This window comes from Hordeum vulgare, chromosome 3H, assembly GCF_904849725.1.
Source record: "Hordeum vulgare subsp. vulgare chromosome 3H, MorexV3_pseudomolecules_assembly, whole genome shotgun sequence".
Lineage (NCBI taxonomy): Eukaryota > Viridiplantae > Streptophyta > Magnoliopsida > Poales > Poaceae > Hordeum > Hordeum vulgare.
The window spans coordinates 71,575,404-71,601,381 of record NC_058520.1 but is presented as its reverse complement, the minus strand read 5'-3'; the positions used below and the strand labels follow the sequence as shown (position 1 = coordinate 71,601,381).

The 25,978-nt window shown below is 40.7% G+C and overlaps 1 protein-coding gene across 1 annotated transcript; it reads left to right on the top strand.

Moving 5' to 3' along the window:
- Window positions 1-21,697: 21,697 nt before the first annotated feature.
- LOC123439547 (transcription factor NIGTH1-like) lies at window positions 21,698-24,240 on the top strand. Its single transcript, XM_045116250.1, has 4 exons — window positions 21,698-22,156; window positions 22,256-22,858; window positions 22,994-23,070; window positions 23,263-24,240. The coding sequence occupies exons 1-4, from the start codon at window positions 21,916-21,918 to the stop codon at window positions 23,770-23,772; spliced, it is 1,431 nt and encodes a 476-aa protein (XP_044972185.1). The 5' UTR covers window positions 21,698-21,915; the 3' UTR covers window positions 23,773-24,240.
- The last annotated feature ends 1,738 nt before the right edge of the window (window positions 24,241-25,978 follow it).

Here is a 25,978-nt window from a genome sequence, read left to right as displayed (position 1 = left end):
AGCTAGATCTAGCAGGAGCAAAAGCAGGTTCTATCTCAATAGTATGTACAGTTTCAGAAGCATCACAAGCATTGGCAGTAACTCTAGCAGTATGAGCATCAAGGAATACCCCTAGTGGCATATCAGGCAAAGTAATATCTCTAGCAGTATCAAGCATAGCATCATCAGGCAAAATAGCATCTCTAGCATCATCAGGCAAAGCAGTATCGAGCATAGCATCATCAGGGAAGGCAGTATCAGGCATAGCATCTCTAGTAGTATCAGGCATAGCATCTCTAGCAGTATCAGGCATAGTAGCATCATAAGCATCATCAAGCACAGGCGACATATCAATATTTCTAGCAGGAGGTGGTGTCGCAAACTTACTCATAACTAAAGGTGAATCAAGTGCAGAGCTAGATGGCAGTTCCTTACCTCCCCTCGTAGTTGAGGGCAAAACTTTGGTTTTTGGATCTTTCAGATTCTTCATAGTGATCAACAGATATAAATCCCAAGTGACTCAGAGAATATAGCAATCGCCTCCCCAGCAACGGCGCCAGAAAAATGTTGTTAGCAGATCCCTGGCAATAGCTAGAAAAATGTTGTTCTCGATTGCTCAACAATTAGAAATTGTCTTGCAATAGCCCACCAGCGCGTGGGATCGAGGCAGTTTTCGAGGGTAGAGTATTCAACCAAAATTTGTTAGTTCGCACGACGGGAAGTGAAAGTATATTCTCAAGTATTAGCAACTGAATGTATCAGATTCATCCACACCTGAAAGATTAGTATCTGCAAGCAAAGTATCAGCAGCAAAGTAGTATGATAACAACGGTGTCAGAAACGATCTGTTGACAGCAGACTATTCCTAACTGTCGTATCAATGGCGCCAGAAAAGTATTGTAGCACGTAGCAACACTGTAACGAGTAACAGCAGTGGCAAGGAACAGCAGTAGTGACAATAGTAGCAAGTAGCAACAGTAGCAAGTAGCAGTAGTGGCAGCAGCAGCAGGACAAAGCAAGTAACAGTAGCAGCAAGAGTAGTAACAGCAGCAGAGCAAAGCAAGTAATAGTAGCAGCAACAGTAGTAACAGCAGCAGTGGGACAAACTCGTAGGCAATGGGTCGGTGATTTGTTTGGATGACGTTCATCATGCAACAGTTATAACACGGAGAGATATGTGGCTAGCTCCCGTTCGTCAATGTGATGTAGGCATGCATTCCGTGTGTCGTCATACGTGCCTAGGGAAAAGAACTTTCATGACATCTATTGTCCATCCCTCCCGTGGCAGCGGGGTCAAAAAGGAAACTACGGGATATTAAGGTTCTCCTTTTAATAAAGAACCGGACCAACGCATTAGCACTTGGTGAACACATGAACTCCTCAAAGTATGGTCATCACCGGGAGTGGTTCCGGTTATTGTCACTCCGGGGTTGCCGGGTCATAACACATAGTAGGTAACTACAACTTGCAAGATCAGATCTAAAACACACATATATTGGTGACAACATAATAATTTCAGATCTGAAATCATGGCACTCGGGCCCTAGTGACAAGCATTAAGCATGGCAAAGTAGTAGCAACATCAATCTCAGAACATAGTGGATACTAGGGATCAATCCCCGTCAAAACTAACTCGGTTACATGATAGATCTCATCCTACTCATCACCACCCAGCGAGCCTACGAATAGATTACTCACGAACGATGAAGAGCTTCATGAAATTGGAGAGGGAAGAAGGTTGATGATGACGATGGCGACGATTTCCCCTCTCCGTAGCCCAAAACGGACTCCAGATCTGCCCTCAAGATGAAGAACAGGATGTGGCGGCGCCTCCGTATCGCAAACGCAACGAAATCTTCTCTCTTGATTTTTTCTAGGACGAAAGTGAATTTATAGAGATGAGTTTGGGGGCGGCAGAGCCACGTGGGCCCCACAAGCTTGGTAGCCGCCACCACGGGGCGGCGGCTACAGGGCTTGTGGTGCACTCGCCCATCTCCTCCGGTGGATCTTTGCGCGGGTATTTTTTATATTTTCCAGAAATATTCTTTGTAAATTTTCAGGACGTTCCGAGAACTTTGATTTCTACACAAAAACAACACCATGGCAATTCTGCTGAAAACAACGTTAGTCCAGGTTAGTTCCATTCAAATCATGCAAATTAGAGTCCAAAACAAGGGCAAAAGAGTTTGGAAAAGTAGATACGATGGAAACGTATATGTAATATGGACTAGAGTCACATGATTTTCACTAGTGATGTCTCTCTCCCAAAAGACGATAATCAACAATGCTAGGTAAACAAATTACAGCTGGGCAATTGATAGAATTATAAACGCATCGCAATGCTAATCATCCTACTAGAAAGTTAGAGGCTCAAAAGTAATGGGCAGTACGCCAAGACAAGTAGACCGTTTATCCATCAGCATCTACTCTCTAATAATCCACCTTGAGATATCTATCCAGAACATCTCACTCGTGTGAAGTTGCGAGCCCCACCCAAAGTGTAAACTCAAAGCAACGGACAACTGCATTAACGAACTTTGCGTAAGGTAAACAATCCTTGCAACCGTGGTCACAAGCACCGTTCTTTTCTCCCTGGTGGCAACAACAGATCCCCTAGTCTCATGTTTCTGTCACTCAAGCTAGACATCAGGGGGCAAGAACCCACAATCATGCATAACGCTCCCTCTTGGAGTTACAATCTACTACTCGGCCAAAGCAATAAAAAGCAACGGAGAACATGCATGAATTACTCAAGAACATAATATAAAAGGAGAACCAAATATATAACTCATCACAATCTTCACATAATCTCATAATCCATCGGATCACAGCAAACTCAGCATAGCAACAACATGTAAATTACATAGATGCCTTGATCATGTAGGGCAGCTCACAAGAGATAAGCATTGAAGCACAAGATTGGAGAGAAGACATCACATATCTACTAGTCATGGACTCATGGTCCAAGGAGGGCTACTCACGGCAAGTCCGGGAAGCGTCCATGGTGGTGGAGAAGCTCTCGGAGGTCATTTCTCCATCCGGTAGGGTGCCGGGAAGAGGTCTTGTGGCGCTCCCGATCTCGGAAGCGCTGCGGCGGCGGAACGGTGGAGAAATTCACGATTCTAGATCTGTTTCGAGGGTTTCCTATCTGAGGGGTAAATATAGGCCAAAGGAGGGTACCAGAGGGGGTGGGCCCCACCTAGATGGCCTGGTGGCGCGACCAGGAGGTGGCCCGCATAGGGTGGCCGCCTGGGCGAGCCCTGGCTCCCCTCTGTCCCCACTTGATGCTTCGTGAAGCTTCTGTCACGCTGATTTTCATATATTTTCTTGGGATTTTTGCGGCTCTGTAAATTGGGGTAAAAGTCCCTGCAAGAAAAAACATCAGCAGACAGAAACTGGCACTGGGTGCACTGAGTTAGTAGGTTAGTCCAAATATGTGTAAAAGGGTATGAAAGTGTAGCAAAACATATAACAATGTCACCAAAAAGAGCATGGAACAAGCATAAATTATAGATACGTTTGGGACGTATCAGTGCCCTCATGATGATGTGTGAGTAGTTCACCACAGACCTACGGGGCTCTAGTTAGTATGTTGATTTCTATCTCTCTCTCTCTCTCTTGATCTTCAATACAATGACCATCACATCTTCGCTTTGATCTATCGGATGCAAATCTTTTGTATGGTGTGTTTGTTGGGATCCGATGAGTTGTGGGTTTATGTTCAGGTTATTCATGAAAAATATTTGAGTCTTCTCTAAGTTTTGTGATTCTTATTTGCATGATCATCATAGCTTTGTAATTTCTTTGGATAAGTAGTTTGGTATGTCTTCAGTGAGAGGGGTGCATCGTAGTGGGTTCAACCATGCGAGTTTCTATATCCAAGTGATAGAAGGGGACAATTTGTGTCTTTTTGTTGCAGCCTCTAAGGATAAAAGAATGGGGTTTATTCCTATTAGTTGAGTTTACTTTGTCTAAGTCATATCATCGTTCTCCAAGCATTACTCTGTTTTACTTAATACTCTAGATGCATGCTGGATAGCGGTCGATGGGTGGAGTAATGGTAGTAGGTGCAAGAAGGATTCGTCCTATTTTCTTATGGATGTAATGCATATATAAACATGATCATTGATGTGAAAATCGCATGACTATCCGCTATTCTATCAATTTCCCAACAGTAATTTGTTTACCCACCATATGTTGCTTTCACGAGAGATGCCACTAGAGAACACTATGGACCTTGGGTCTATTCACTTATATATTGAGAAAACTTATAATTTCCTCGCTGTTATTATTTGTCTTTTTTTTTGCAAGTCACAACTATCTACAATTATCTACACACCTCATTCTCTTGCAAATAAGGTGATCAAGGGGATTGCAACCCTCTTGCTTGCTTTGGGTGCAAGGTGTTTGCTCTTTTGTGTGCGGCAACTAAAGACGGTTGAGGATTGATATTCCTATTGGTTCGATAAACCTTGGTTTCTTAATCGAGGGAAATACTTACCTCCATTGTGCTGCGATAACCCATTCCTCTTCACAGAAATCCCAACATAGATCACAAGTATCAGACTACCACCCACGTCCATGTGGGTTCCTCCACATAAGTATATACCACTTCGGAACCTTATAGAACCTTCTCGGTACAATATTGAAAATCCTAAACTTTTTTGATAGCCCCAAATATAATTTCCATATATGTTTTATTTGTATACATACCATTCTGGTGCTCCTCATAAGGTCCGAGATCCCATCCGAGAGTATGAATAAAAATACTATAAAACTGTCTAATTATCTCATCAAATCCTAACGTACCGAACGTTAAGTGTGTGACCCTAAGGGTTTACGAATATGTGGATATGGTCAACTCCTCTCCGTTCAATAACCAATAGAGGGACCATGGATGCCCATAACGATTTCCACTTATTGCACGCAAATATTTCATTGGTTGAACCATGCTATTAAGGATTCATATAATCTCGTATCAATTCCATTTGTCTAATGATATGTTACTTGCCTAAGATTTGATCGATGATATCACCATACTGATGACCCACAAGTATAGGGGATCGATCGTTGTCCTTTCTATAAGTAAGAATGTCGACCCCAATGATGAGAAGAAGGAAATTACAAGTTGTTTTTAGCATGATATTTTCTGCAAGTAGTGTAAGTAGTAATAATAGATAGTTTTGTAGCAAGATAATTCATAATTAGTAACAATTAACAAATCTAACAAGAGTGCAATAAGGTGGCCCAATCCTTTTTTTAGAAAAGGATAGGCCAAAAGTGTTTCTTATAGCGAGCAAAGCATTTTCGAACACACATGGAAATTGTAATCTTGGCATGTTCATCATGTTTAGTTGATTCATCTTCACTACTTTGATAATTCGATACGTTGGTGGACCGGTGCTAAGGTATCATTCTTACTTGAACAAACAACCTACTTAAGATTACCTCCTCTCGCAAGCATCTGCAACTCTACGAAAGAAGAATTAAGATAAATCTAACCATAGCACAAAACATATGGATCCAAATGAGACCCTTACAGAATAATGCATAAACTAGGGTTTAAGCTTCTAGTTCTGCAACCCATCATCTACTTATTACTTCCATAATATCTTCACTTGGGCCCAATAGTGGTGAAGTGTCATATAGTTGATGTTCACATGACACCACTAAAGGAAGAACAACATACACATCTTCAAAATATTGAACAAATACCAACTTCACATGATTACTTATAACAAGACTTCTCCCATGTCCTCAAGAACAAAAGTAATTACTCACAGATCATGCGCATGTCTAAGATCAGAGAAGTATTGAATATGATCAAGGATCTAAATATACAATCTTCCACCAATTAAACAAACTAGCATGAATTGTGAGATGTAATCAACACTACTAGCAACCCACAATCACCAATCTGAGGTTTTGTGACAAAGATTGATTACAAGAGATGAATTTTAGATTTGATTTTTCTGGGGAAGATGTTGATGAAGGTTGGTCCTCCCACATGAGAGGAACGTTGGTGATGTCGATGGCTTCGATTTCCCCCTCTTAGAGGGAATTATCCCTGGCGGAATCGCTCTGCCGGAGAGGAAAAGTGCCCCAGTCCAATTTTCGCCTCGAGATGGTGGCGCTTCTTCCCGAAAGTCCTCCTATTTTTTTCTATGTCAAAAGGACTATTATATCCAAATGGGGGCACCGGAGGCTAGCCATGGGCCCCACAAGACATCATGGTGCGCCCTGTTGTCTAGTGGACATCAGGTGCCCCCATTTAGATTTCTTTGCTTCGGTATATTTTATATATTAAATAAAAAATATCAGTGAATTTTAGGTCATTTGGAGCTTTGTAGAATATTTATATTTAATTTAGCTCGTTTAGGTCCAGAATTCCAGCTACCGGTACTTTCCCTGTCCATGTAAATCTTCCAAATTAAGAGAGAAAAGACATTAGAATTGCATAACAATGACCAAAAACATTATAAGGTAAATAATTTGCTATCCATGGTGGTAGCTACACATGGCCCCAATTTTTATCTCTAATTATTTTGGTATATTATTTTGGACTATGGAAAATAAGTGAATAACAAAAATATCATGATTTTGGACCAGCGAGGCAGGAAAACACACAATTTTCCAAAAAAGGCAAGAAAAAAAACTTAGAGAAGTGAGAAAAGGCCCTTTCCACACAATTAAAATGAACCAATGTCAAAAAGGAAATTAAAAAGACGAAGATAAGTGAGAAGCTGTCATTTCTATGCAACAAAAATGCACTTGTGCCAATGTCATCAGAAACCCGCAACTTCATATATCAAAAAAAGCGTTTATGCCAAAGGGTGTGTAGGGGCTACCATGCGTGCGTAGCTACCATCATGCATAATGAATCACCTCTTAAAATTATAAATAACGATAGAAAAACATGATGCAAAATGGACGTATCACAAACCTAGTTCAATCTTGTCATCGGTAACTTCTCTTTACCCATTCCTTATAATATCCACGTGACCAAAGACATTAGTCACATGCTTGCAAGCTACTTAGGATGTTGTATTATCGAGAGGGCCCAGTTACATCTTTCCATCACATGGAGTGATAAATCACTGTCTTGATTCATGCAACCCAACTATTAGCTTCTCAGATACCCGAAGGGCACCTTTATGATCACCCAATTACAAAGTGATGGTTGATGCCCACAATGCATTCTTCTAGTACTACGGAGTGGCATGATCTCATGGTCTAAGGAAAAAAATACTTGACATTAGGAAAGATGAAGCAATTTAAACTTAGTGACATGATCAACTCCTAATGATATGACCTTGTTATAAATGATAACCACTAGTAGAAAACGGGGCTATAGTCCCGGTTGGTAAGGGCCTATAGTCCCGGTTCTCAACCAGGACTATTAACTTGAGACTAAAGACCCCCCACCTTTAGTCCCGGATTGTCACGAACCGGGACTAATACCCTTCCACGTGGTGGGCAGCGTACGAGGCATGGCCAGGGCCTTTAGTCCCGGTTGGTAACACCAACCGGGACTAGAGGCTTTGGTGATTTGGGGTTTAAGGATTTTGGGGTTTATTGTTTATTTTTTCTTTTCATTTTCTGTTTTCCATTTAATTCTTTTTCATTTAGAACATATATTACACTATGTACTACATATTGTACACATTATGCATATATAAAAATAGAACTTCTCGTAGAACTGATCATATATATATATATCATCGAAATTCTCTCATGGCCATTCACACATACACACACACACACACACACACACACACACACACACACATATATATATATATACATTTTTCCTACAATTTGCAGTTCATTACATGGAGGCATTACAACTTGTAATGGTATTCTCCTTTGGGATCTATGACCTGGGAGCAAAAATCCCGCTATTTCCTCTTGAATATTGCTCGTATGCGATCCGTTGGTAGGAGCCGATCTCGCATGCCTTTCATCTTTATTAAAAAATAAGATCAATATGAATATATTAGTTGTGTGTATATATATTAGATCATGATAAAAAATTGTGAATGATGTTGTGGCAAACGTACCCAAAGTTGTCTATCACTTTTGGACCTTTCGAACGTCACCATGCGAATATTCTCGCAAACATAGTATGCACATAAATTATTCTTGCAAACAAATTGTATGCAAATTTAACATTTTTTAAATGCTTGGATAGTGATTTCTTATATACGAGGAACCTTTAGTCCGTGGCTAGGAACAGGATTCAGAATCATAACGGATTCTCTTAATCTTTAAGGGATTTAACAAAATGGAGACATTCTGGATGTGCGGAAAATGGTCCATATTTTTCCTGATCTGATCTACCTTTCTATATGTCACGTTGTCTACTGTCAAAGGATTCAAGAAAACCATGACTTCATCATTAGCCGGAAGTAATAGGCGCATGATGCTATGAAGCTCTCCAAAATTGTTTTGGAACAAAGTCCCGAATAGGATAATTAGCTTTTTGGTACGATGTTCAACAACGGCCATCTGAATATCGCTATTTGGAAGGACTTGACTGAACTTCGTACAAAAAACGAATTATCCTATCACGAACTCCGTTCCAAAATAACTTTCGAGAGTTTCATAGCATCATGCGCCTATTACTAAAAGCTAATGATGAAGCCATGGATTTATTCAATAATTTGATAGACAACGTGACATATAGAAGCTAGCTAGCTAGGGTACGTAGATAAGATTAGAAAAAATTGGATCAACTTGTACACATACATAATGGGGGCATTCTTGATAAATTCATTATTAAAGGACTAAGAGAATTTATTGTCTACATATATATACTAACTAATTGCAAATACATAACAAACTTTTGCATATGTCAAAATTCATTAACAATTTTCTATACATTGTATTCATACATAGCCCCTCCGTTCCTAAATATTGTATACATTTCTTAACTGTAGACAAGATAAAACAAAACTTAACTGCATTATTTTTCAAATAGTCAAACTTGTCAAAACTTAATTGTAAATCATTATATATTTTGCTTTAATGTTGGTCAAACATAGACATGGTTTAACTTTTTTAGCCGGATACAAAAATTTCTCAAATGTCAAAATTCCTTAACTTTTCTCTATACATCTAATCATCTAGCAAAAAAAATGTCAAAATTCTTCTGAATTTTTTTGTTCTTTCATTTATATTGAAATTATCTACTGCTATTTATTCTCTCAAAATAATATTATAGGTGTATTAAATTTGTGACACAAAATAAAATGTTTTCAAAATATTCCTAATGTATGATCATTCTGGCCTTTCTTTTTTCCATCAACTTTCAGATTTTATCATTCTATACAAAAAATACATATAATTCGTCTAAATAAAGAAAATGTGTGTGTTCGTGCATATGTGTGTGTGTGTGGCCTCGGGGAGGGGCGGCGCCATGGTGCCACAGAGGCAAGGGAGAGGGGGGACCTCACAGCAGGGTGATGGGCCAACAGCGAGGCGAGGCGAGTCGGAGGTGGCGACGGCGTCGGCAGCGCGGCGAGGAGCTCGATCCGGGCCGAAAGAGCGTGCGCGGGCCGCGGCGTCCCAAGCGGCGTGTCGGGACGGGCTTGGGGAGGAGCAGGCGCGGGCAGCGTCGGGGATCGGTGTGAGGAGGCGTGGTCTGCCAGCGTCGGGGGCGGCGACGAGTTCCGGCATCGGGGAAAGCCGAGACGACGTCGGCGCAGCGAGAGGTCAAACGCAGCACAAACATGATCGTTTGGGTGAGTATATATAGGGATAGACCTTTAGTCCCGGTTGGATACACCAACCGGGACTAAAGGTCTATTTTAGCCAAGCGAAACAATGGGAAGCGCTTGCCTTTAGTCCCGGTTGGTGGCACCAATTGGGACTAAAGGTTTATTTTTGCCGGTCGAAATTCCGTGCGGGAAGGGACCTTTAGTCACGGTTTTTGGCTTGAGTCGGGACTGAAGGTCAATATTCTCTTTTTTATTGTTTTTGTTTTTCTAAACAGGAAAATTTCTGTTTTTAAATTTGAAGTAACTATTAGACTATTTAAAGTTTTTGAATGAATCTTTTTGGTCTAGGTCAAAAAAACTACAAAATTTCTATTAGTGCTAATAATTTTCAAATTTACATGGTTTAAATTTGTGTGAATCACTAGTGTGTGAATAAATTTACTTTAAAAATAGGTTTTTAGTCATTCTTTTTTTCTGATGTTTAATATTTGTGTGTTTTATCATTATATAAAATTTGGTAATTTTAGGTTATTAAAAAAATGAAATGACTTTGTAAGAGATGAGTATTCGTGCGGAACCCTGATACTTCGGAAGAGATAGTCCAGCTTGTACACGAAGTGCACCCCATTTTTGCCGTAACCCTTCAACTTTTTAGCACATGCCATGTCGGTGAAATGATGATACCATGCCAAGTTTCAGCCTTTTCCGAGTTGATTTGTAGCGCTTTTCAATTTCAGGATCATTTAGCTGAAAAAAATCATTTAGTGCATGGAAAATAGCAAATGAGGTTAGAAAGGGTTGCAAATTTATGAGGTGTCTTTTAATGATGCATATTGAAGGCACAAAAAGTCTGGAGTGGAAATAAGATTAAAAAAGTGAAATGGCTTTGTAAGAGATGAGTATTCGTCTCGAACCATCATACTTCGATAGAGATTGTCTAGTTTGTACACGAAGTGCATCCTATTTTTGTCGCTACCCTTCCAATTTTTTAGCACATGCCATGTCGGTTAAATGATGATACCATGCCAAGTTTCATCCTTTTCCGAGTAGATTTGTAGCGCTTTTCAATTTCAGGGTCATTTAGCTCAAAAAATCATTTAATGCATGGAAAATAGCAATAAGGTGATAAAGGGTTGAAAATTTATGAGGTGTCATTTAATGATGGATATTGCGAGCACAAAAATTCTGGAGTTGAAATAAGATTAAAAATGAAATGGCTTTGTAAGAGATGAGTATTCGTTCGGAACCGTGATACTTTGAAAGAGATAGTCTAGTTTGTACACGAAATGCATCGTGTTTTTGACGTAACCCTTCCAACTTTTTAGCACATGCCATGTCGGTGAAATGATGATTCCAATGTTAAATTTCAGCATTTTCGGAGTTGATTTGTAGCGCTTTTCAATTTTAGGGTCATTTAGCTAAAAAATCATTTAATGCATGGAAAATAGCAAATGAAGTGAGAAATGGTTGAAAATTTATGAGGTGTCTTTGAATGATGGATATTGAGGGCACATAAAGTCTGGAGTTGAAATAAGATTAAAAAGATGAAATGGCTTTGTACGTAAGAGATGAGTATTCGTCCCGAACCGTGATACTTCGAAAGAGATAGTCTAGTTTGTACACGAAGTGCATCCTATGTTTGTCGTAACCCTTTCAACTTTTTAGCACATGCCATGTCGGTGAAATGATGATACCATGCCAAGTTTCAGCCTTTTCCAAGTTGATTTGTAGAGCTTTTCAATTTTAGGTTCATTTATCTCAAAAAATCATTTAATGCATGGAAAATATCAAATGATGTGAGAAAGGATTGAAAATTTATGAGGTGTCTTTGAATGATGGATATTGAGGGCACAAAAATTTTGGAGTTGAAATAAGATTAAAAAATGAAATGACTTCGTACGTAAGAGATGAGTATTCGTTCGGAACCCTGATAATTCGAAAGAGATAGTCCAGTTTGTACACGAAGTGCATCCTTTTTTTTATCGTAACCCTTCCAACTTTTTAGCACATGCCATGCGGGTGAAATGATGATACCATGCCAAGTTTCAGCCTTTTCCAAGTTGATTTGTAGTGCTTTTCAATTTCAGGGTCATTTAGCTCAAAAAATCATTTAATGCATGGAAAATAGCTAATGTGGTGAGAAAGGGTTGAAAATTTATGAGATGTCTTTGAATGCTGGATATTGTGGGCACAAAAAGTCTAGAGTTGAAATAAGATTAAAACATGAAATGGCTTTGTAAGAGATGAGTATTCGTCCGGAACCATGATACTTCGAAAGAGAAAGACCTGTTTGTACACGAAGTGCATCCTGTTTTTGTCGTAACCCTTCCAACTTTTTAGCACATGCCATGTTGGTGAAATGATGATACCATGCCGAGTTTCAGCCTTTTCCGAGTTGATTTGTAGCGCTTTTCAATTTCAGGGTCATTTATCTAAAAATAATAATTTAATGCATGTAAAATAGCAAATGAAGTGAGAAAGGGTTGAAAATTTATGAGGTGTCTTTGAATGATGCATATTGAGGGCACAAAAAGTCCCGAGTTGAAATAAGTTTAAAAAATGATACACGTCCAAGTAGTACATAATACACGTTGTTCATAATACAAAATACAAAATACTTCATAATATTCGTCCAAGGAGAACTACAAAATACTCACATCATATTTACACAGGGACATAAATACAAAATGCTCGTCCAAGCTGTACATAATAATAGCTAGATATGGAATTGTTCATAATACACGTTGCGAACACTACTCGTCTGAATGAAAATATCCCCAAATTGGTGGTAGTGATGGTGCTTGATGTACAAGGTGACGCTGGCCATAGTTCATGATTCGAATCCTGTGGAACAACTCGTATGCAACGCATGCATCTTTTGATGCATATGCATCTTTTGATGCATACTCAATGTTGATACCGTCAAGTGGGGTCTTATCCCACTTTTTTTGCTGATTCGAGAGGAATTTGGTCTTCATATCAGCGTACTCCTCGTCGATCAGGGCGACTGCCATATGAGCCATCGAAGTCCTCTCATGTTCGAGCCTGAATATGTCTTGGATATCAATGTGGTAGTCAGTTGGTATCTCAATACCGAAGCTGTGCCTCATCTTGAGCTTGTCGTTCCTTATATCAACACTAGCAAAATGTATGCTGCTGCGAAGGAAGTCCACGAGTACTGTACAGTGCTTTTCACTTCTGCAACAACAACAAATTAAAATGGATCAAATGTTACATACTGCTACAACAAGGAAAATTGTTTCACTACAACTCAAGAGAAATTGATCTTTAGGAATCAAATGGAACATATTCCTATTCTATGCAATTTTCATGTCTTATGGATTGATGAATAAACCTTAAATTAACTATGACATATATACATATATTTTTCTCCCACGATTTTGCCAATATGCAATAGGGAAAATTGTTTCACCAACTAAAGAGAAATTGATCTTTATAGGATTCAAAAATGGAACATATTGCTATCCTATGCAATTTCCATATCCTACAACCCTAAATTAACTATGATATATATCTATATATATATGTATGTTCTCCCACGGTTTTGCAAATATGCAATAAGGAAAATTGTTTCACTACAACTAAAGAGAAATTGATCTTTAGGATTCAAACGGAACATACTGCTATCCTATGCAATTTTCATATCCTATGAATTGATCAAGAAACCCTAAATCAATTATAACATATATATATATATATATATATATATATATATATATATATATATATTCTTCCACGGTTTTGCCAATATGCAATAAGTAAAATTGTTTCACTACAACTAAAGAGAAATTGATCTTTAGGATTCAAATGGAACATATTGCTATCCTATGCAATTTTCATATCCTATGAATTGATCAAGAAACCCTAAGTTAACTATGATATATATATATATATATATATATATATATATATATATATATATATATATATATATATATATATATATATATATATATATATGTTCTTCCACGGTTTTGCCATTATGCAACAAGGAAAAATGTTTCACTACAACTGAAGACAAATTGATCTTTAAGATTCCAATGGAACATATTGCTATCCTATGCAATTTTCATATCCTATGAATTGATCAAAAAACACTAAATTAACTATGACATATATATGTGTTCTCCCACGGTTTTGCCAATATGCAACAAGGAAAATTGTTTCACTACAACTAAAGAGAAATTGATCTTTAGGATTCCAATGGAATATATTACTATCCTATATGCAATTTTCGTAACCTTTGATCAAAGAAAAGCCTCAAAACTTACCTCACCCATTGGAAGACCATGAGATTTCTCTTGAAACAAAGTTGGATGACGGCAACAGTTTCTTGATTGGTCGTCTACTCGAGATCAAGCCCGATGAACTTGTCTTTCTCCTCCACCTCTTCAAGCCATTCCTAGAAATAGGAAAGAAAACGCGGCACCATGGCGCTGTCGTCTGTGTAGACGACATTGAGTTTAGTCGTGCCATGGTGAGCACCTCTCCGCAGCGAGTGATTGGATCATTCATGGTGGAAGAAGATAGGGGATGCAGAGAGAGAGAGAGAGAGGAGACGAACAGAGAGAGCGAGAGAGGATATGAACAGAGAGAGCGAGAGAGGAGACGAACAAAGAAGAGACTCTGCCCTCGCGGTACGGTTCTGTTTTTCATCGCGTGAAACGACGCGGGATGCGAATCGTTTGGACCTTTAGTCCCGGGTTAAGCCACCAACCGTAACTAAAAGGGCTCGCACTAGCAGGCGAACCGTCGCCACGACGCCTTAAGTCCCGGTTTGAGACACTAACCATGACTAAAGGGTCTCGCATTAGGCGAAGGGTTGCCACCAAACATTTAGTCCCGGTTCGTGGCTCAGCTCGGGTCTAAAGGCCCTTAACGAACCGGGACAAAAGCCTAGCTTCTCGAACCGGGACTAATGACATTAGTCCCGGGCCAATATCAAATCGGGACTAAAGGGCCGAACATAAGACAAATTTTGTACTAGTGAACTCATGTCCATGGTTAGGAAACCTTAACCATGTTTAATTAACGATCTAGTAGATGCTTACTAGGGGCATAGTATTTGTTTCTGTATTCACACATGTATATGAGTTTCCGATTAATATAATTATAGCATGGATAATAAACACTTATCAAGAACAAGGAAATATGATAATAACAACTTTATTATTGGATTTAGGGCATATTTCCAATGGTGACCGTCAAGATGGGTTGGGATATGGGATCTAGATATTTCCTATACATTTGCAACGGTCAAGTTATAAGCCATGATGAGGAACTTCAAGGAGCAACAATGCTATTGAAGTGTTCTTGGTTTGGGCTATTGGCAAATAAGCAAACCGATTGGGCTTGGATTTGAGTCGTACATGTTCGAGCAACACGATGGAGAGTCGGGGTGAAGGCCTTGTCTTTGGTTTGTATCTATAGGAGATGATGATGATTATGACTAGCATTGTCATTACCATCTTTGTGGCATTGTTGGGGTGATGTGTGCTCCTTTACTAAGCTTCAAACAACTTGGGGTAATGATACGGCTCCAATGTATCATTGTTTTTTATTGTTCCATGTTGTTATATTATCATCTTAAGATACTATTTGGGTCATAATGCACCAATTTATATTATTTCTTAGGAGTAACCTATTAACCCAGTGCCCAGTTCCAGTTGTTTTTTCTGCGTGTTTTTTGCTTTTCAGGTTTTCAGTACCAAACAAAGTCCAATTTCCACGAAACATTTTGATGAATTTTTCTGGACCAAAACAATAATTAGAAGCTTCACGGGGATATGTGAAGACACACAAGAAGCCCACAAGGCAACAGGGCGCGACCAGGGGAGTAGTCACGCCTTGATGCCTTGTCGCCTCCCTGTGGCCCCCTTTCTTTGTTCTCTTGCCTATAAATTCCCAAATATTCAAGAAACCCTTAATATATCGACAAAACACTTTTTATGCTGCCGCAAGTCTATGTTCCACGGCGATCCTATCTGGAGCTCCGTTCTCGCACTATACTGGAGGGGAGATCGATCACGGAGGGCCTCTTCATCAACCTTGGTGCCCTCATGATGATGTGTGAGTAGTTCTCCACAGACCTACGGCTCTGTAGTTACTATCTAGATGGTTATCTCTATCTCTCTTGATCTTCAATACAATGATCATCGCATCTTCAATTTGATCTATTTGATGCAATTATTTTGTATGGTGCGTTTGTTGGGATCCGATGAATTGTGGGTTTATGTTCGGGTTATTCATGAAAACTACTTGAATCTTCTCTTGGTTTTATGATTCTTATTTGCATGATCATCATAGCTTCGTAAATCTATCTGATCTATTGAATTGCCTTGGCCAAGTAGTTTGATTCTTTAGTGGCAGACGTGTGTTGTAGTGGGTTCAACCTGGCGAATTTCGATAGCCGAGTAACAGAAGGGGGCAAGATGTGTCTTTGTGTTGCTGCCACTAAGGATAAAACGATGGGGTTTATTCATATTGATTGAGTTTAGTTTATCTACATCATGTTATCATTCCCCAAGCATTACTCTGTTTTACTTAATACTCTTGATGCATGCTAGATAGCGATCAATGGGTGGAGTAATAGTAGTAGGTGGAGACAGGAGTCGGCCTATTTGCTTATGGACGTAATGTTTATATACACATGATCATTGCCATCAAAATCGATAACTATCCGTTGTTCTATCACTTTCCCAACAGTAATTTGTTTATCTACCGTATGTTGATTTCATGAGAAATGCCACTAGAGAACACTATGGCCCCCGGGTCTATTCACTTATATATTCAGAAAACATATAATTTCCTCGGTGTTATTATTTGTCTTTTATTTTATTTTGCAAGTCACAACTATCTATAGTTCTCTACACACCTTATTTGCTTGCAAATAACGAGATCAAGGGGATTGACAACCCACTTGCCCGTGTCGGGTGAAAGTTGTTTGCTCTTTTGTGTGCAGCTGTTGTAGACAGTTGAGGATTTATATTTCTATTGGTTTGATAAACCTTGGTTTCTTAATCGAGGAAAATACTTACCCACATTGTGATGTGATAAACCGTTCCTCTTCACGGAAAACCCAAGTAGATCACAAGCATCACGAAGGATTTCTCGCGCCGTTGTCGGGGAATACAATCACTAACTATCAAGTAAGTTCACACAAATTATTATTCACTTGTTATTCCTTTTATTTGATGTTATTTCTTGCTTATTTAAAAAAACAAAAATATTAAAATAGTTTTGCTTGCTTAGCTTGTTACTAGTTTGCATCTTCGCTCTCTAGTTTCCTTGTCCTCCTTGTCACCTTTGCTTGCCTGGTCACCATGTCTCAAGATAGCACTAAGTTGTGTGACTTATCAAATGCTAATAATAATGATCTTATTAGTACTCCAATACCGCCCGGCACTATTGCGGATGCCTTTGATATTAATGTTGCATTGCTGAATCTTGTCACGAAAGAACAATTTTTGGGAAGTCCTAATGAGTATCCCGCTACTCATCTTAATACCTTCGTTTAAATTTGTGATATGCAAAAGGAAAAATATATGGATAATGATATCATGAAATTAAAATTATTTCCTTTTTCTCTAAGAGATAAAGCTAAGGCTTGATTTTCATCTTTACCACGTAATAGTATTGGAACATGGGATAAGTGTTAAGATTCTTTTATTGCCAAGTATTTTCCTCCTACTAAGATCCTCTCCCTTAGAAATAAAATAATGAATTTTAAACGGCAAGATCATGAACATGTTGCACAATCTTGGGAGATGATGAAATTAATGATTAGAAATTGCCCCGCATGGTTTAAACTTGTGGATGATTATCCTTAATTTCTATGCGGGACTAAACTTTGTATCCAGAAATCTTCTAGATTCTGCCATGGGTGGTAACTTCATGGAGGTGACGGCCACCAAACTTCTCGATAACATCATGGCGAACTATTCTCAATGGCATATCGAAAGAGCTCCAAGTGGTAAGAAAGTAAATTCTATTGAGGAAATCACTACCTTGAGTGAAAAAGTGGATGCTCTTATGAATTTGGTTGCTAGTAAAAATGATCATGTTGATCCTAATGACATTCCTTTGTCTACTTTTATTAAGGAAAATGATAATGCCACTGATGTGAATTTTATCTCTCGAAATAATTTCAATAACAATGCCTATAGGGGTAATTTCAATCCTAGGCCATATCCCGGTAATCCTTCTAGTGGTTATGACAATTCTTATGGAAATGCTTATACCAATAATAATAAATTATCCTCTGATCTTACAAAAATTATTAAAAAAATTATTAATTCTCAAAAAGTTTTCAATACTATGGTAGAGGAAAGATGCACACGCTCGATACTTTGGCCAAGAACATGGATAGAATTGCTCTTGATGTAGAAACTCTTAAAGCTAAAGCTTTTCCACCCAAGCATGATTTTAATGACACTATTGAATCTATCCAAATATCTATGAATGAAAGTAGGGAGAGGACCGCTAAGTTGAAAGCTAAGCGGGAATTCCTAGAAAAAGCTCGCCCACTCGGTTTTTACCAAAACCATGATGAAGATATTAAAATGATTGGAACTTCTCCTGTTGAATATTTATTTGCTTCTTTGAATGCTAATGATAAAGGACTTCATATGAGTCAACTTTAGCTAGTGAGCGTCCTATTTGCTTGGAGGGTGATGATTCTAATGCTAAAACTGAAAAAAGTGGGTTTGGAGAGATTAAAACTTTAACTAGTGATGTGGCCACTATTTTGCATTACAAGGACTTTAATTACAAACATTTCTCTTTAATAGAATGTATTTCCTTGTTTCAATCCATTATTAGCTCACCCAATGCTTATGAACAAAACAAGGCTTTCACTAATCATATAGTGGAAGCGATGATAAAAGCATATGATGAGAAACTCAAACTTGAAGTTTATATTCCTAGGAAATCGCATGATGAGTGGGAACCTACTTTCAAAATAAAGATAAATAAATATGAATGCAATGCTTTGTGTGACCTTGGTGCTAGTGTTTCAACAATACCTAAATCTCTATGTGATGTGCTTGGTCTCACTAATATTCAAGTGTGATCCCTAAACTTGCATCTTGCAGATTCTATCATTAAGAAACCCTTAGGTAGAACTAATAATGTTCTCGTTATTTCAAATAAAAATTATGTGCCTGTATATTTCACTGTGCTTGATATTGATTGCAATCCTACTTGCCCAATAATACTTGGAAGACCTTTCCTACGAACTATAGGTACTAGACCATCTCCCAAATCCATCTGGAAATTTTCGTATATTTGCACCTATAGTTTGTAGGAAAGGTCTTTCAAGTATTATTGGGCAAGTAGCTAGGATTGCAATCAATATCAAGCCCCCCCCACGGCGCGATGTTTCATCACAACGCTGGCGTGCCCACTCTGCCTCACTGGCTGCTACAACCCCGCCAGCATCGCAACACCGGCGACCTGACGGCGTCATGCCCCATCCGACGTACAACATGGTGGACGCTGCAACGCATCACGCTAGGAACCCCCCTCAACGGCGCTGTCGTCGCTCTGCCGCACTGGCCGACAACACCTGAGCTGCGAGATGCCGACTGCTGCATCCCCGCCGGCATCGCAACACCGATAACCCGGGCGGCGGTGCACCCCATCCGGCAGCTCGTGGAGTGCTTGCAACAAGAAAGTGTTGGCGATGCATGGTGGCTGGACGGGCGTGGGAGCACTAGCTCGTCGATGGTGGAGTTGATTGGGGATAGAAGAGAGAGAATGGGAGCTAGTAGAGGGGATCGAGCGCCTGGAGCGATGCAGCCGAGAAGATAAGGAAGGAAGAGAGAAGCGGTTTGGTGGTCCCACTGGGACACGTGGCGCATGACGAAGACGACTTAAGAAGAGGAGAAATCAGCCGGCTGAAAAGAAAAGTTTTTCCTGAATTAAACGGGATAGGGATTCATCTAGGTCGGGTTTAACTCCTCGAACCAAAAATTAAAAGGAACTAAAGCCTCTTTAGAAATCGACTAGAGATGCTCTAAAGGTTATCAAATAGACCGCCAAACTATCAATTTAAAATGTGTCCAGAACCTTTACTGAACACGCTGACTCTTTGCTTGCATGCATAAAAGATAATTCAGTTTGCCGCTAAGAAAAATATACCCTCTTCTTAGTCTTATATCCATATTATTTGCCGCTAAAATGGATGATTTAGCGTTAAAATTCATCTTAGATAGATTCGTTTAAACGAGAAGTAATATGGTTCGAATGGAGAATTTTAGTTTGTATTTCATCGGTGAATATATATATATATATGTATGTACGTCTTCAAGGCTGGATGCATGCATGGTATACGTAAGTACAGTACCATACTAGCTAATGTTCGTACAGATAGAGAATCCCGGGAAAAAGGCAGGGATTGGAGTCTTGTACCTGAAGACTGCCCCAAGAAAGCGACCAACCCTAATTATTGCACAGGGAATTCGATGCACCATGCAAATACTCTCACACACACCTTTCTCCTGTCTCTCTCTCTCTCTCTCTCTCTACCCCTGGTAGTATCACACAAGCTGTGTGTATGGAGAGAGAGCGAGAGAGGAGGGGAATCTTCTTAGCTTCCTGCCCACTTCCTCAAAAAGCTAGGAGTAGTAGCAGCAGGGGAGATTCTCACTCACACCCCCGGCCAGCCGGCCCCTCTTTCTCTCTCTAAAGCACACTCCATGTCTCCTCCCTTTGTGTCCTTCTTTGTGTGTGCTGTATGTTTGATACCCCCCAAAGCCTAAGATATTCCTTGCTTCAGCCATGCTAATATATTCCCTTGCGAATGCAAAGTGCACCGCCAGTACCAGTACGTGGTAGTTCTTGAGGCATATGCACACATGTGTTCTTGCACATACAAACTGCTAATTAAGCAAGAAGATGGATGAAGAAGAGGAGCTTGTGTGTGAAGGGATGCGCCACCCTTTTCAAAGCAAAGAGGAGAAGAATCTTTGCATATCTTTGAGGGCTTGAAGTTGTGTGTGGAGTATATGCTTTAGTACCCCTTTTACCATTTCCTCTCCGTTGATTAATCATGCAGGAATCATTCACCGGAACCCCAGAAAACAAAAGTTGCCACTGTGTGCGAGCATCTGTGCATTGATATGTTTTCTTTAGATGTTATCAATTAGGTGTATGATGAATTTGCTTGCCTCCTTTTGGTTTTTGTTAGTGCAAGTAGTAGAGGATGGTGTGATTCCCATCCGGCTAGCTAGGTATATCTGGTGATTATCCCTTCGTGCGAGCGTCTGAAACCATTCAATATTGTTAATGGTAAAGGTAAAAATATTCTTCAAGACACCTTGCTGGTTCCTTCTTAGACTTGCAAGGTTCTCTTTGGACTACTTTGAGGAGGTCGCCTTTAATTCTTTTGAATCAGGAGCAACCAGCCAGGCTAAGCTAACTTCCTATGGGTGATGGGTTGATTCCTTGCCGTAAAACCGATTGTAAAGTTTAATCTACCACAAAAATGAGGCATCCATGTGAAAAGATTGACCAAGGAAAATACATCCATGTGGCGCTGCATGAATGGCCAGACTTTCAGCATGACAAGACATAGCCAACAAACCAAAGGTTTCCATATTTTCATGCATGCATGCATGATGTCCACAGATATTTGATGTATATGCTACTTTCAGTGGCATGCATATATGTGCATATACAAGCAACTAGCTAGGTTCATTCATTTGATCTTTTTGTTAAAATGGTACTCGGTGTACATACAGTGCAGTGACCAGAAACCACATGACCCCATCTGTGTGGTCGCCTAGCTACGGCTATATCCTACTGCACCACCTTGTAGTACATGAAACCTCCTGCATGCATGAGGATTAGCTTTTGCATCCTTTGATCTTTGCAAGAAGTTACCATGTCCTTGGCTTTATCCCTCTAGTCTAGCCTGCAGGTCTGTTGGTCTACAGTAGTAACAGTACCCTAGATCAAAGTAGGAGTATATCAAACACACACATACATACAGGGAGAGAACTTTTCCTTTTCACCCCCTCTAAATCGGACTTTATTCTCTCTTCCCTCCCAGAAATCACCCTTAAAAACAAGCCGATTCCACCCCCCGATCCCCCATCCACACACAAACACACACCTGATATCCAAGTAATATACTGGAGCTTCCCTAGCACCTCACTATAGCTAGCTTCACCACTTCACACACACACACACACACATGGATTCCTCGCCGTCTGACCTAACCCTAGACTACACGCCCAACGGCAACGGCACGGCGGCTGCCAGCGGCGGCTACCCGAAGCAGGCGTCGCCGGTTGTGGACCACCGCCATCATCTTACGCCGGAGCAGGCCACAACGCAGAAGCTGCAGGAGTTCCTGGCCCGCCTCGACGACGAGCGGCTCAAGATCGACGCCTTCAAGCGCGAGCTCCCGCTCTGCATGCAGCTGCTCAACCAAGGTAATGAACGTGCATGCCGAACTGCCTATGCATGCGATGCGAGCTTACGTAGAAGGCGATGGAGCTCTGCCTGACTGTATAATGTATGTGTGGGTGCAGCTATGGAGGCGTACAGGCAGCAGCTGGAAGCGTGCCAGATGGGGAGCCATGGCGCTGCGGCGGCGAGGGCGCCGCTGGTGCTCGAGGAATTCATACCGCTGAAGAACATCGGGATCGACGAGGCGGAGAAGGCGGCCGGGAACGCGCCGTCAGAGAAGGCGAGCTGGATGGTGTCGGCGCAGCTGTGGAACGGGCCGGCTACGGGGGACGCGGCGGCCAAGGGCCCGCAGACTCCCAAGGAGCGCTCGGAGCACCCGCTGGACACGAGCCCCATGCTCGGCGCCCTCGACGGCGGCGGCGGTGCTTTCCTCCCGTTCAGCAAGGAGAAGGCCTGTATGGCGGAGAGCGCGGCGCTGCCGGAGCTCGGGCTCGCGCCCGCGGAGAAGGACCGGGAGGCTGACAGAAAGCCGTACCACGACGCCGGCGGCAGCAACGGCACTGTAGTCTCGCGGAGAGACGTCGGTGCCCCACCGACGTCGACGGCGCCGGAAGGGCAGTCGGTGCCACCCGCTCCGCAGACGAACCGGAAGGCTCGGCGGTGCTGGTCGCCGGAGCTGCACCGCCGCTTCGTCAATGCCCTCCAAATCCTGGGCGGCGCTCAAGGTATACACACACAGACGTCCATATGTAATGATCTAACTATTTGGAGATGCATGAAATTAACTGGCTGGATCGTAATTACATGTGTACTAAAGACAGATTCTAAATCTCCTTCTTCTGTTTGCAAATTGATTAAAGTGGCGACCCCGAAGCAGATCCGCGAGTTGATGAAGGTGGATGGATTGACCAATGATGAGGTGAAAAGCCATCTCCAGGTAATTATAATCTCATCATCAGTCTCTTGCATTTTCTTTCTTCGTACTACGTTCCAGCAATTGTGTGCATGCAGGTGCTTTAATTATGAGTAGGCTGGTTAATTAATCGATTACTATACGAACACATGGGACATCAATAGTTGTGTTCTACCTAACTTCTAACTAATTTTGCTTTGTTTGTGTTGCGTGCAGAAGTACAGGTTACACACGAGACGGCCGATGCCGGCACCGTCGGCGCCGCCGGCGGGGGCACCGCAGCTGGTGGTTCTCGGGGGCATATGGATGCCGCCGGACTACGCGGCGCAGGGGGCGGGACCGGCCGCCATCTACGGGGCGCACCCGGCGACGCAGGCGCACTACACGGCGGCGGTGTCGGCGCAGGAGTACTACCAGTCCGCGGCCGCGGCCGCGCACCACGGCCACCACATGCAGCACCACCCGGCGGCCTCTATGGTGCACCACCGCGCGGTGGCGCCTCCGCCTCCGCCTCCGCCTCCGCAACATCAGCCCGTCTACAAGGTGCACCCGGTGTCGGCAGCAGGGTCGCAGGGGTCGTCGGAGGGAAGGCGTAGCAGCGGCGGCGGCAGGGAGAGGTCGGAGAGCATCGAGGAGGAGGGCGAGGAGAGGGAGGAGGAGGACGACGACGACAACGACGACCACGGCATGGCGGCGAACGGCGACGCCGAGCAGATCAACTACTGATTAACGGATCAAATTGAGTAGCGCGCACCAATTAGTTAGCCCCTAATGATCGTACTTACGTCCGGTAGCTTAATTATTAAGAAGTTGGTATAACGAGATTGTTTTCTGTTCGGAAAGTGATTTTTTGGCGCGGAGAGCGGAAGCCGGTCTCTGGGCTTGAGTGGAGCAGCGGGAGCCTGAGATTGTCTCATCCGTGATGTGATGGATATACGGATGGATTTGTGAGGGCTTTTCTCTTCTTCTTTTTTTCTTCCCCTTCCTTTTGGGCTTTTGTTTTTGTGCTAGCAAATAATTTGGTAAATATGCCATGATGGAAAAATGCCTAGTTTTTGTACACTTGGTTGGAGGAAAAGACAGTTATTTGGGGGATGCTTCTCCTTGGTTTACGGTGTGAATTGTCAGTAAGCAATAACGGAAGGCTATTTCTGTCCTGAATAAATGGTTCCAGAATTTCTCGGATATGTACCATAACCTGTCTAAGTATTTTTTACCTTGCGGGTGGATGTTCGACTGATATTCAAAGTGAATTCCTTTCACTTTTAAAAGTTCTTTTTCTAGTCTTTGTGCACCAAAGTTTACAGAAGAGATGGTATAGCACTATAGGTCTATAGCTTCTTGCATACTCCACCAATTTCACATCATTCTGTAGTTGGAAATGTACATTTCGCTTGTTTGGTGGACCCATATGTCCATATCCAAATAATACACGAGAGAAGTGTCTGCAGTTTTTATGCCATGGACAAAATATATTTCAAATATTTTTAAATTTCTAATTTGTTAACAGAGTAATAACTAGTTTTTTTTCTCTCTGTCAAACAACTTAACTTTCATGACTTTTGTTAACGGGGGCACCTTGCCCACCATAAAAAATGTAGTCTCACACAAATCCAAACTCACACTACGCTCTACTTCTCCAGATAAACAAGCCCCACCATGCGATGTAACAATCTAGAACCATCTGCCAGCATCCATGAAAAAACTACTCCCTCCAATCTAAATTAATTGTCGCAGCTCTATACTGAAGTTGCACTAAAAAGTACGACCATTAATTTGGATCCGAGGCAGTAAACTAATTATAAGAGACAGGTTTCTGGATTATACTTTGAGAACAACTTCCTTTACTTTTTTTTTTGAACCAAAAGACTTGTTGGTTTTATTTTAGACAAGCTTGCGGTTTTCCTTTAGAACTTCATGGCCGACTAGCATTTCCTTAGGCCAATGTAGGTGTGGAGAGCGCCTCCCAATAGCGCATTAGGCCTTGTACAATGTAAAGTGTTTATGAGAGGTCTTTGATAAAATAAACTGACTTTTTTCTTATACACCAATGCTTATCTTTATAAGGGAGATGCCTGATTAAGTGTCTACCTTTATAAATAACCACTGTTGCTTAGGAGGAACTAATATATTTTTAAAGCACATTCCCTAAGCAACTCACATTGTACAAGGTCTTAAGCGGTAAATTTAGGACGCGACTATACCACGCTTTCACGCGAGAGGGCGTCTCAAGCGCCTACGCTAATGAGCCGTCCAAGAGTGTGGGGCATTAATCACTCGTTTCTTTTTCCTGTTTTTATTTCGCATTTTTTGTTTTACTTTTCTGATTTATTTTTCACTTTTGTTGATATGTTAAATTTTCATAAATATATATAATACAAAATCATTTTCCATTAAAAAAGTAAATTCTTAAACAAACATATTTAAAATATTAAACATGTATAAAAATGTTTTCAATACATACTAAAAATGTAGAACGTGTATGAAGAAAAGTTGGCACCAATATGTATAAAAAATGTTAATCATGTATTGGAAAATTTGAGAATATACGTAGAAAATATTCCATATTTATAAAAAATATTAGGTGTGTGGAAACAAGTAGACATCAAAAATAATTATTTTAAATTTTTTGGTCATGCATTTCGAAAATGTTAAATGTGTATATAAAACATGTTCAGATGTATAAGAGAAACGTACAGCATGTATCTAAGTATATGTTTGAAAGAAAAAAGTATTTCAAAAATGTCAAAATGTACATGAAAATTTGTTTTGCATGTATACCAAAATTTATAATGTGTATGGAACATAAAATAGGCACAACAACATATATACGAAAAAATATATATCATGTATTTGAAAACTATTAAACGTGTATTAAGAAATATACATGGTGTACAAGCAACATATAGACCTGTTTATTTGAAAAAAAGTT